At 52.5% G+C, this 12830-nt stretch overlaps 1 protein-coding gene across 13 annotated transcripts in view; it reads right to left on the reverse strand.

Annotated features, from left to right (window-relative positions):
* MACF1 (microtubule actin crosslinking factor 1) overlaps positions 1 to 12830 on the reverse strand; it is a 222488-nt gene that overhangs the window by 116049 nt on the left and 93609 nt on the right. For all 13 annotated transcript variants that reach the window (XM_059729557.1, XM_019498838.2, XM_059729551.1 and 10 more), the window contains exons 7-22: positions 12227 to 12339; positions 11991 to 12097; positions 11390 to 11509; positions 11184 to 11279; positions 10671 to 10798; positions 10433 to 10526; positions 9464 to 9618; positions 8908 to 9184; positions 7833 to 7961; positions 7184 to 7261; positions 6468 to 6629; positions 5810 to 5914; positions 4933 to 5028; positions 4424 to 4549; positions 1142 to 1294; positions 471 to 625 (exon numbers count right to left, since the gene is read on the reverse strand). In XM_059729557.1, the coding sequence (XP_059585540.1) occupies positions 471 to 625; positions 1142 to 1294; positions 4424 to 4549; positions 4933 to 5028; positions 5810 to 5914; positions 6468 to 6629; positions 7184 to 7261; positions 7833 to 7961; positions 8908 to 9184; positions 9464 to 9618; positions 10433 to 10526; positions 10671 to 10798; positions 11184 to 11279; positions 11390 to 11509; positions 11991 to 12097; positions 12227 to 12339 (2094 nt within the window). The remainder of the gene's footprint in view (positions 1 to 470; positions 626 to 1141; positions 1295 to 4423; positions 4550 to 4932; positions 5029 to 5809; positions 5915 to 6467; positions 6630 to 7183; positions 7262 to 7832; positions 7962 to 8907; positions 9185 to 9463; positions 9619 to 10432; positions 10527 to 10670; positions 10799 to 11183; positions 11280 to 11389; positions 11510 to 11990; positions 12098 to 12226; positions 12340 to 12830) is intronic.

Below are 12830 nucleotides of genomic sequence, written 5' to 3' on the forward strand. Positions count from 1 at the left end.
TCATGACTCAACCTGATGAATCCCAACGAAATCTAAAAGTTCTGCTAAATACCTTGTCCCAAGGACACGGAAAAGAAAGGGAGTCAACAGTAACCCCACTTTTGGTTGATGCTGAGCATCTGTCATTGGGAACTGAAATCACTGACTGAACAGCAACCAGACCCCACCGTGCCTTTACTGGTTATCACCGGCCGCACCTGGACTCGAGCTCTGGATCAGGAAACCAAGCATTCCCCATCATTTCACTCCCTTGGCGCCTCCTTCCTAACTACTAAAGTCCTGACAAGCCTTAAACGAACAACTCCCAGGAAGAGCAAGGGGTTAGGCATTTCCTAAAGCACCAGAGATTTGTACAGGAGTCATATAAATACCCCCCCGCATTGCAACAGAGGCAGAGAGATGCTTCCCCTCGTCACTCTGGCTTCGAGCCACCAAACCACGGCAAGCCACGAAGAGCAGGGCTTTGTTACCTGTTGGCAATGTCGATGGCCTCTTTGTTCGGAGGAGGGATGAGGAAGCACACGGATGGCACCATGGCTTCATTTCCAGTGGGGCTGATCACCTTCCACTTGGTCCTCTGGGAGTTATCTTCCAGCACGCACTCGTCGTTCTTGCAGATCGTGATCTAGGAGGACCGCGGGAGGTGAGGTTCAGACCCGGCACCCAACCCACAAAAAGGCATCACCTGCGAATGCTTTCCCTGACAGCCAAGCCCCTTTCTAGGAGGCCCCAGAGCTGCCGCCGGAGGAAAACTGGATTGAAATGTAAAAGCTCTCTTTAAAAAAGAAAAAAAAATCAACCCAAAAGGAGGTAAATTGCCAGTCACTTCAGGAAAGGAAAGGAGGAGAAATTAGATAAAACTGGGTGGGATGCAGGCCATTATTTAATGCTATGCTCCTCTGGAAACAGGACACTTACTACCACTCAGAGCAAATCAAGGTCATTGGAAAAGCTATCTGAGAAGCAGAGACTGTTCCCTTCGCCTCCTTACCATGCCATCAAATACGACAGGATCCATCCAAGCTTCTCTCTTTCCTCCTTCCCTACAAGTCCCCTCTCTCCCAGCTCCCACACAAGCTCAGCGTCTTTCCTTCCCTCCCCAGAGAAACCCCCTGCCGGGCTGTCCCGTCAGCCCGCTCACCTCAATCTGGCGATAGTCGCAGATAGCCTTGACGGGGATGGTGCTCCTCAGAACGTGGTCCGGGTTTCTCGGCTTCAGCTGAACGATGGTTTTGGACCGCCCCACCAAGCTGGCCACGGAGCTCTTCGACTGAATGAGCTGCTCCTTTTCATCCTGACAAAGATAAAAGCGAAGCATTGGCAGGCCGTGGGGGGGTAAAATAACCGGTCAATCCCTTAGCATTGCCACAATGCCCCTCTGCTCCCAAAAGGCAGCAGCCTCCTGGCTGGGGATTTAAGGTCTGAGCCAACACAAAGAGACTTCCCCTCACCTGCGCCCCAGGGCTGGGGGACAACACAGCTTTTCCCCTGCGAGGCAACTATATGACACCCCCGCCCCGCAAAGCTGCATGCAGAGCATCGGTTCTTTGGCTGCTAGAGGCAAGAAAATCCTGTCTGTCGGCATATAAAGGGTGTGGAGCACAGGGCGGCTTGGCCGATGAGCCGCTCCTTTCTGCCGCTCTGGGGAGGCTGTAGGAGCGTGCTCCCCTCCTCGCTCTCACAAAGCAAGGAACGGCAGCGCATTTCAAACCACGTCTAGAAGGTCAACGCAGCGGGGTAAGGGGATAAAGCCCCCCTCCCCCCACAAAACGGTTAATGGGAGCCTGGTCACAGCGTATGGGCAAATGGACGGGTTCAGTGAGGCTCCCAACTTCCCCCAAGTCAGCTTCTCCACGTGCGCAGCCCAAACGCACGGTCAGTGCAAGGTAGCTCACGCCGCTTTCACTGAAAAGCTGCCTCACATCCACCACGTGGCTACTACGGAGCAGCTGACACATCCCGAGTTCCCCGTCTTGCTTAACCTGAAATACTGCAGGCGTGCCCACCCTCAGGGCAGAAAGGCATTGTCCAACTGCCCCCGCCCTCCGGTTTCTGCTCCTCTCACTGCTTGCTAACACAGGGATGCTCCCTTCCAGAGCACTGGCAAACCCCCAAGCCATTCCACTGGAGAAGCACGTCTTTCAGGACCTCGTTGCAAGCTTTAGGGTTCAGCCCATTTTTTTTTTCTAAAGCCAGAAGTGAAAAAGAAAAGAAACCCCCCCCAAATCCAGAGACATTTAACCCTCATGCTTTCCACACTCAGCCCATTAAAAAGGGTTAGCTTCAGTGCTAGAAAGGGTGACCAGTCAATTATTTAATGGTATGGAAAAGAAGTGCTTAAAGAAACTACCTGTGCCTGTCCCAGGCAGCATGGTTGGAAGAAATACAGCTTTAACTCATTAGGTAAGAAAGAGGATGAGCATATACCAGGGAGAGAGCCAGAGCATCCCGTTACTTAGATCTTGGCTACTCTTCTAAACATGGCACAAGGTCCTAGCATGCCAGAGGCCCAGGGCCAGCTTTCTAATGCTCCGGAGTCTAAGTACGTGTGGATACCACTCTGATAAGAGCACCAGAAGCCATGATAGCTGCTCCACGTCTTGATGACTGGAGGAGACAGGCTGAGCACCAGACCTGGATTACTCACAGCACCTGAGGACCCTGACATGGAGAGGAGGGAATGCCACACCGAGCCTCGAGAAGAAGAGAGAGCACAGGTGAGCCCGGAGGATTTACCGTGTGTGACCGACTGACCGTCAGATCAGTGCCCACATTTCTACAGCAAAACCTTCAGGGACCAAACGAACCATCTGAAACACTCTGGGAGATCGTACATGGCAACTGGGTCGTGCAGCATCTGAGTTCAACCTCCCTGAATATTCATCATAGCTGAGCAGTGAAGCACTAGCGTGGACTTGTCCTCCTCTTTAGGGCGCAGAGTTCAATCACAGATTGATGCTTCTCCCCCCAGTTTCTCTTGTCCTGTCTATTGGCATTGCTGTGTGAACAGCTCTATGGTGCTCCAGTTGCATTAATGTCACCCCCTTGCTCAGGGGTGGGCAAGATGCGGCCCGCCAGGCCATTCTATCCGGCCCCTGGGGCCCCTAAAAATTTTTGAAAATGAATATTTATCTGCCCCTAGCCACCTGTCACGCAGCCCTTGGTGGCTTGCCAAAACTCAGTAAGTGGCCCTCCACCTGAAATAATTGCCCGCCCCTGCTCTTGCTGCTGCCCCGATTGCAAAACAGACACCGAATGCTGATTGCTTTGATTTTAGAGCTAGCCTCCTTTGTGGACCCGGTGTAACCAATTAATCAGAGACTTGATCTGAACTGAGCGAGGGGGTTTCTCTCCACCCCACCTTGCTCTTGAAGGAGCAGGAGCAGCAGCTAAGGAGGTTACAGCCTTCAACTAGATCAAAGCAGAGTAGATCTTCATTAGATCAAAGCACAGTGACTGCCTCTACCTAAAAAAAAATGGCTTATCCCCACAAATTTACATATGGAAAGATGGTTTGATGGATACTAATGATGGGAACTTTTTAAAAGAAACCGTGAGCATCTCTCATTTTTCTACACTACAAGAGGTGTCTAGTCAGCTGATCTGTACAGCCAGCCACTCCAGCCTTGAACAAGGTCACAAGGAGGTGGAGTGTTTTGTGCCAAGGTGCCTCGTACACGACAGTCCTTCACTGCAGTCACTCGTCTTCCATTATAACGGTTCAATTAAAATCAGATTAGTGTGGACAGTGTTAAATCAACACTAAGTGGTACCATGGAGGTCACACCCAGGCTGCACTCCAAATACACACACACACATACTGTGTGTGAACACCGTGATGAAATGCTGTCACAGCCTCCTCCTTGGAGGGTGGGGGGTAGTCTGTTCCCCCCTCCCTCTCCCTCTCAGGTGTCTATCACTTTGGTGGCTAAGCTACCAAGTCTGCCTTTGTGCCCCCTTGGTCCGGCTGACGACGGGAGGCTACATTTTGAGCTTCACGCTAAAGGAAGCACCCCCAATTTTTGCAGTGGATCAGGCACCCTCAAGCTCTATAAGGCCGGTGCATCCCAGGGGGCACAGGGCCGCAGACAGACCAAGACTCCTGGGTGGTGGCAGCGGTGACCCCAGGCTCGCAGGTGTGATCTGGGAAGAGGGGAGGCACTCTGAGCCTGATCAGTAGTCGGGCGCAGTGAGGTGGGTGGCTCAGCGCAGAAGCGGCCTGCCACAAAATACCACTGAAAATCAGAATGCAAAGACAGGGCAGAGATGAGCGGGCAAAGAACATGAAGCTTAACCATGCTGATCTCAGAATGAATATACCATTTTCCCCCTTAAAGCCAAAGGCAGGCAGCAAGGGTGCTGCACGGGACTGGTCATCTGTCACGTGGACACCCCGTAATCTGGGGGCTGAGAAAACACCCACCATGGAATCCTGGAGCAGGTCCTCCAGTCGGGTCAGGCTGGTGTTACGGTCACAAGAATACTTCCGTTTGATGGAGTCCTGGAGGTTCCTTAAGTACGTCTCCGACTCTCGGGCATCGCTGAAGAACTGCGGAGCCAGAAAGCGTCAGAGAACTCGGTACGACTCAACACACCCCGGCCACTCAGCAACACATGGTGCCGAAAGGGTCTGACCGACACCCTCAGCAGGCAAGCACCTTCTACTGCCCTGTCCCCCTGCACCGTGACAGCTGTGAGCAGCACCATCTGCATGCCGAGGGCTATTCTAGAAGAGCTGAGCCTACAACATAGAGGGCAAAATATCCCCTGGGGACAGGTCAGAAGAGAAGGAGATGGAATGGAATAAAAAAAGGATGATGCCCTTCATCAAACTAGAGTCAGTTGGCGCTGTGCTACAGGCACTCAGTGCAGGTTTTGTTCTCTGAACGGCAGATGAGGGCGGGCAGGGCTGGGCTCTCCCTGCTACTCTACCTGGAAGTAAGCAGCGTTCTCCTTCACGTGCTGTTCCACGCACAAGCAGAGCTGTTTGATCCACTGCCATTGGGACTGGACAGCCGCACTGTATGCCTGGGAAGGCAAAGGACACCACGAATTACAACCAAAATGAAAGCAGGAGTTTTATGGGTCAGCATTTAAATAGCTCATGAAGTTCACACTGTTAAGCTGGATTTAGCTCTCACGAGGTGCAAGGGGGAGCGTAGTGGAAGAGACACAAAAGGAAATAAGGCAGAGAGGCCTTTTAATGGGACCTCCTGAAAGGACATTTCCTTCTACTCTCCAGCACAGGGAACTGTGGGATGGTGCTGGTTCATGAATGAAACAGCAAGAGAAAGCATGCTCCAATGACCTTCAAGTGTTTCTCCATCACTTTCACGAGCATGAACAATTCAAAGTTAGCTCAGGGTCATGTGCTGTCTTATCTTACCACAGGACCTTGGGTCCGGGCCCTGGATAAGCAAGCACTTCTTGTCATCATCACAATGGTCTTTGTTTTCCTGGTACAATAAAGCTGTTTGCCACCACTTAGAGCTGATAAGAGTGACTGGGGCGGAGGTACTGTTGGTTGCAGCCGTGTTAGTCTAAGGACACAGGCAGACACGGTTCTTTGGGTAAATCCGATCTCATTTATTAGATCAACTAAAATACTTGGAAAAATTCGTCTTTGCAAGTTTTCAGGTACAAACACCTTTCTCCGGGCAGAGGAAGCATCTACCCAGGGTGGAGGTAGAAGCACAGCATGTTTATTGCATGTTTGCTGATCATGCTTCTTCATGAGGGCTTCCCTGGGTTCGACTGACATGACTGGGGGTGAAACCCTTCGGTGCGTGCCCCTGAACAGACCACGTACCTCAACAGTTTGTTTGGCTGGGTGATTCTCCAGGGACAGCAGCTCAGCCGTATCTTGCAGAGACCGAAACACATCCTGCTTTTCTTCCAGTTCCATCGTCAGCTCCTGAGTGCCAGATACACATAAAGACTGGTCAAAATCAGACACTTGTGTAGTAACCACATTTTAAGTATCCAACCAAAACTGAAGACGTGAGAGGATCTGAAGATGTGAAACCAGTGATGGAAAAAGTCACTGAGAATTCCCCAGTGCCTCTGATTTCCGTTTTGAATGACATTATTTGATTAAGAATTTAAAAGGTAATGTCTTTCCAGCTGTAGCCCAGAACTTCGGCCTGGGAATCTCTTGAGCTCCGAATAAGATTGTTTTTCCCATGCTTGCAGAAGTGGGGGTGGGTGGGGGACGGGGACAACAAGAAACCCAGCTGAACAGACTTTACTTTGAGCTCCAAACTCTGCCGAGAACCATGTTTTGTGGGTGGTGATGACAGGTTACAAGCACTATGGGCTGGTCTGGAGGAACTCAGAGCTCCTGAAAAGTCTCGACTACAGTTCCCAGTGGTCTCCTGAATTGTTCATGTAACTAAAAGGCTCACAGCAACAGCAGCATCACCAGCAGAGCTGTACAGCTGGAGGCCGCGTCTCAGGGTCTCACTCACCGAGAAGTAATTTCTTTTGGCTGCAATGTTGGAGTTATTGTCACTCCAGTCGTAGGCCAGCTCCTCTTCCTCCTTTTCGTTCAGCCAGATGAGCTCAGCTGTGGCTCGAGACACAAACCCGTACAGACTCTGGAGATGCCGCAGTCGGAAGCTGGACGTTTCCTGTGCACAACAAAAAACCCGCGCCCCTCGGGTGAGCTGCAATGGGATCCTTCCCCGACTCTATGTCAGTGCCCCCAAGGCGGGAAGAGGGCTTAAAACACTCTCCAGATGCCCTCCTACTTGCTAAGTGAGAATCATGCCCCCACCACATTCCTAGGACAATTGCAGCCATGAGGATCTGCTGCAAACTGGGAAGCATTTGGGGGAATATCTTCTGGACTGCATGGCCCGAGGCCAGCAGGCAAACAGCTTGGAGAAGTGGCCACTTGCCTCCTGGAGACAGGGGGAACTAACTGAGACTAAAGCCATGGCCCTCAGCAGTGCACAGTCCAGCCTTGCAGAAACTATAGCTATGTGGGCTTCCTCTTTGCTGGGAGGAACTCACACAGGTGGCTGCTCTTCTCCTCTGCTTGCAAGCCCCCAAAGTTGTTGCTAGTGCAACAGGGCATGGATACATCCTGCATCTTTCACCTTGGATGCTGGGAGGGTGGACAGGACCCTCAGGAAGCAGCAGGGCACAGTGCCAGTGGGTGGGGTGTACAATGCCCACTCACCATCAGCTTGCAGTACTGCGTCTCCAGCTTGCTGAGTGTTTCCGTGTAGCTGGTGCGGAAATTCTGGGACATTTTACCCTGAGGAACGAAAGTTATTGGGGTCACCTACCAGAGCTCCCATGTCAGAGCAACACCCCACAAATCCAAAGCAAGTCCCTTCCCTGAACTGCCCGCGAACAGCAAGAGAAGGAAGCAGGAATGCCTTTGGGTGTGTGTCTGGGGAAGTGCGGGTGTCTCAGGCTGGGGGAAGGAGTCCTTTTTCTCAGGGGAGGAACTTATCCAAGGGAAAATAAAGACTGATTTGCAAGAAAACAGCTGGAAGACAAACAGCAGCGGAAGCCAGATCCAACGAGCAGCCTCAGCACTTGGGTTTAAGCCCTACCCACGTTCCACGGCGTAAGTTTGGAGGGATAAATTCAAGTATGTTCATTCTGGGGGGTGTCCACTGAGCCCAGCTGTGTGCCCTCAATGACACAGCATGTGTGACCAGGTCACTTGACAGCAGCAAAGATGCCTCACTGCTTTAAACCCAAGCATGCACATCCTCTGAGCCACAAAACACTGGCAGGACCCATCTTCCTGCCCCTCGTCCTCACCCGTGCGAGCTCTTGCCAGTGAAGCTACACCCTCCTCCAGCCTGTCACCTCACCTCGTACAGCCGAGCCTCCTTCACGCTGGAGCCCAGGTCCTCCACGCTGGTGTGGACGTGCCGCTGGGTCTCCAGCTGAGATTCCACACTGGGCAGATCGCTCCCCCACTCTTCTCGCTCCAGCCTCATCTGAAACAGCCACCAATAAGTCCAGCCAGCCTTCTTCAGGCTCAAAAGCACGTGAGACTGGGGGTGGTATTACCTCCCAGCTCACTACCAAGGCACAACGCTCTTTAAGGGGCTGATCCTAGCATCCCTGAGGTCAAGCACCCAACTCTCACTGATTTCAGCACCAGACGACTCCCAAGCCACAAGCCCAAGCCATTCAAGAGGGCTTTTTAGGTTGAATCCACCTCGTGCCCTTCTTTGAAGAGTACCTTCCCCATTCCCTGCGCACAGCCTGTTAAAAGACAGCATGTAAACCCCATCTCCAGCCTTGTGGAAATGCTAAAAACCACTAGTGTCTGCACTGCTGCCTGCCAGGTGACTGCAATTATTTGCTTTTTTTTTTTTTTAATTTTCCGTATTCCAAGCCAAATTAGCCAAATCAATTCCAAATCCATGAATCAGTCCAGAACTATAAGCGGTCCTACTACTGGCAAACATCCTCCACCCCCATCTGGGGCTTCAGATGTTTCCAAATCCTTTGGCAGGCATCCTACTTGCAGGTCCAAGCCTGGAGGCTCGGGGTTCAGATGCCCCTGAGTTTTGCTTGCCCTCAGCCATACGGCTGCAGGAGCAAGCTAGGGAGGAGTCTCCCCTTTCCATAAAGTGGGCGTAAAACCAAGACCTTCCCACTCCAGCAGCTAAGTGGGAGGTTTACTATACATTACCTTCACAGGTACTACCACTGTGCCAGGAGAGCCGTCTTCCCCGGGTGCAACTAGGAAGACCGCCTCGGTGGTCACGGTGTTTCCCTTGCCAGGTAAGCACAGACACTACACTCGAGCTGAGCCGAAAGTTCAATTTAAACAAAAAGGCAGAAAATACCAAAGTCTTCCATGCTAATGGATGCAGCTTATTCTGACTGCAGAGCTCCTTAATCCTCACCCTGTAATCCAGGGAGCACACTCACCTGCATCTCTTCCACCCAAGACAGCAGCTCATATACAAATCGGAGGTTGCCTTCATCCTCAGAAGAGGAGATGGCTACCAGCTCTGTGCGGGTCATGGGCTTCCGGAACCAGGAGGCAGAAGACGTGTGCGTTCCCTTCGTCAAGGACTCTGCCTTCAAGTGCGTCGTGCTCAGGGTGGAGGGCTGCACGAGATCCAGTGACGAGAAATGGCCTTTCCTGTATAGGTTAGTACATTCCAGCCGCAGGGTGACCAGCTCGTCTTGCAGACGTATGATCCTGAAGCAAAGCAGGGAGGGGACAGGGAGGAGACCGATTAAAGATGTCTGGATTCTGGGAGAGACACCACACATGCCTTGCCTGCTCTCTAAAACGATCTTACTTTTCTCCCTGGGTTGAGGGTTGGCAAACAGTCACCCTTCTGCTAGGGAGGGCATCAAAAGCAGAGCACACGCTCAACTAGTGCTGAACACTTCCTGCTAGTTTTTGCTGGGTATTTACAGACTAGCACCACTGTACCTCTCTGCCCATGCCCACAGGACTTTCTCAGCCACTCACCTGAAGACCAGTTCTTCCAGCTGGTAGTAATTCTCATCTCGCAGGATCTGTAAATCCACCTGCAGATGATGGATAAGCCCTTCACACTCCTGTAGGTACATGACGACATCGGACTCATACTGCACTGGCTGACCGGACTCCAGGTGAGCGGCATCCTGCAGTGGGAGATACAAGAGGTATTACTGGCGCTCCTCACGCCCGCTGCACCAGGCCTCACAAGGCCAGAGGTCCTCTATCCTGGCTCAGCATCCACAGCTTGCAGTCTGTGAAGCCAGAGAGGACAGTCATGAGCATGATACACACCCCGCCACATCTCCAAGGAGCCTCAGGTATTAACATGTGCTAAAGCCCGTAATATGTCTCGCTGAACAATGTCCAGTCACCGCTTAAGAACTCTGGACATTGCAAAACCCACCCATCCTTGGGCAAGTGGGTGCAATGGCTGAATTACCTTCACTATAAAATGTCCCTCTTATTTCTAACCTGAACATGCCTGGCTTGAGCTTCCAATGGCTGGACTGTCTTCCTCTGCCACATTACAGGGCCCTCAATGATCATAAGGATGCAGGTTACTCCTTAATGTTCTCTTGGACAAACTAAACAGACTGAGTTTTGCAAAACTCACTAGGCGGCAGGTTTTCCAGACCGCAGTACCAATTATCTGACCTTTTGCCAATCTGTCAACATCTTTTTTGGAAGCCGGGAAGAACTAGGCACTGGTTGTCCAGCAATGGTCTTTCTTTTGCTATACCGAGAGGTTACATCAGCTCCCTGATCACACAGCTAAGGGCTATATTTGTCCTCTTAGCTCAAGTATCCTCCTGGGAGCTCCCACTCCCTTGGGTATCCAGCAGCCTGACCCTAAGCTCAGCGGCACAAAGGAAAGCTGAGAAGGAAGGCAGGTCCCCAGGAAAGGGAAAACAGACACAAGGCGCAACATGAAATCAGGACAGAAGCGCTGACACTCACAGCTTGCAGCGTGTTCTTTGCCAGGGTGAGCTTTTCTTCACAGCTCAGAGCACCGTTCTGAATCTTGTTAGCGATTTGTAGCAGCAATTCCAGCCTGTGACAAGAGACAGGGGGAATCAGAGAAAAGCGCTCCTCTCTTGGGGCTGGGGTGGGGGGAAGGGGATGGAGAGAGGGACAGGGCGACTTCCCACGCAGGGTGCGGTGAGCTCCATGGGCCCCACCCTGGTTCAGCACCAACCTCTCCACTGCCGGCCGCAGAGACTTCTCACGCTCCAGCATCTCTATGATCAGCTTGCCCCACTCTTCCTCCACGTCATTGGGGTGGTAGCCCTGGGGCAACTTGATGCGGCCAAATTCAATCCACACCTTGAAGCACGGCAAGAGAACAGTCTTTCATCCCTTCTTCTCTCTGTGATCACAGCCAGGCTTTTCCGTTCCCCCTCCTGTGACAGGCCCTCCTACCTTTTAGGTGGATAAGGCTCCCCCAACCCCACCTGGGACTGGGATGTTTCCATCCACACCTCTATCCTCACATCACCCTCTCTGTACTGCACTGGGAAGGTGTTTAACGACTGGGATGTGTTCAGACACTACAGACAGGAGGGAAGCCGTTGGATGTCTCAGTCCCCGTGGGTCCCACACTGCTTGCATTGTGCTCAGGGTTACTTCTTTAACCCCACGCTGAATGCATGGCACGCCTTGCAAAAAGCATAATACTGCCAGCTACTCACACTGCTAAGGAGGCTCTTACCTCAAGTAGCTTATACAACTCCTCTATCTGCCCTTTCTCTTGTTCTTTTGCCGGGATCTCCGTTTCTTTGAAGTGTATGTACTGGTTATAAAGTGCCTGCAAGAGGACACAAAGCCACATGAGCCTCCTGCCCGCCAGACCACCTTTCTCCCACCAGCATCTCCCCAGAGCTCGTGTGCTCCAGAGGAACCTCGGTCAGCACTTGCCTTTAATTCTACAGGGTTCTGGGGGAAGGACTTGTCGGACATCAATATCGTGTGCTGCTTGATCCACGAGAGGAGGGAATCCACACGGTTCTGGTACTCCAGCCACCTGGAATCCACTTCCTGGGAGGAAGAGGGAGAGCCATGTAAAGGGTTCAGCGGGGAAACAGCAATACAGCAAGGCAGCCCATCTCTTCCAAGCCTCCTATGTTACTGGAGAACTAAGGTAAGCACAGATGCCCTAAGTACTGGGCACTTGTGACTCGCAATGGCTGCATCTTCCAAGGGTCAAATGCAAAAGGGGCCTGCTCTTGGGAGGCAGCATCAAAGGGGCAGAAAGGACAGGACAGGACCTTCCTGTGAGCTCCTGCCTCCAGGTTACTCCTGTGCTATGTCCCAACACCCCTCCCCAGTCTCTCTTGCATGACTATTCCAGGCTATTTCATCTGTGCAGCCCTCTCGTGCAGACAGCAGGGGAAGCCTCCAAACTCTCTGCCTGCAGGGTAAGACCAACTGCCCATATTCCCAGCAGCTGCATGGGGACGCTCAGACGAGCCCCACAAAAAACTTGGGGTCGGCAGGCGTGAAAAGCAGAGGCTCTTACGATAGCGCTGATCCCTTCTCCGCCTTCGGGGACCTTGGGAAAGGCATCATAGATCGAAGACACATAAGTGATCACAGACTTCTCATCGGGTGACGGGACGTCCACATCTGGTGAAAGGGAATGAAGACATGGAAGCAGTCGGGGAGGGGCAAAGGGAAAGGTAGATTCTCTCCCCAGGCAGACACCAGAAAGTCATTTCGGCTAACCATGCTCAGCCAGCTGCCACATCCTCTCACCTTCAGCATCCAGCAGCCGGGTGACTCCCAGCCTCTCCGCAATCTCAAAGGCCTGTTCCAGGTTCTCCCGATTACTCTGGATCTGCACCCTCTCCATGTCCACCAGATCCGGCCTGAAAGACACAGAGCCCCCGTCAGGCTCCCTCCAAGGCATCGCGTGGCTTGCTGTGCAGCTGAACACATGCATGGACACACAGGCACAGAGGCCAAGCAACGGAGAAGCCTGAATGGGAGTGCCAGGAGTGCCTGTCACTGGTGAAGGGGAGCTGGACCCAGGACGGATTAGTTGCTCTCCCACCCCCTGGTTGATCTTGATCTGCCACAGAGCAGGTGGTTGGCTTCAATTGCTGGGTCCAGCAGGGAAGGAGGCAAGTGTTTTTCCCGAGAGGGCAGGAGATCTCAGTTGGGAGGGTACTGCAGAAGGCAGGTCATGTCCTGTGGCTGTCAGGGACAGGCCCACGGGAGAGGGAAGCTCCCTGAAGCGGACCCATCCCAAGCAGAGAGCACCAATGTCCAGAGTATCCCCCAGAGACTGGGGAAGAAGGGTCATCCGGGACAGGCAGAAGACTCTCTTTCTTGGGAACACTGTTTCAGGTCATTTCCA

The sequence above is a fragment of the Alligator mississippiensis genome, chromosome 6, assembly GCF_030867095.1.
Source record: "Alligator mississippiensis isolate rAllMis1 chromosome 6, rAllMis1, whole genome shotgun sequence".
NCBI lineage: Eukaryota > Metazoa > Chordata > Crocodylia > Alligatoridae > Alligator > Alligator mississippiensis.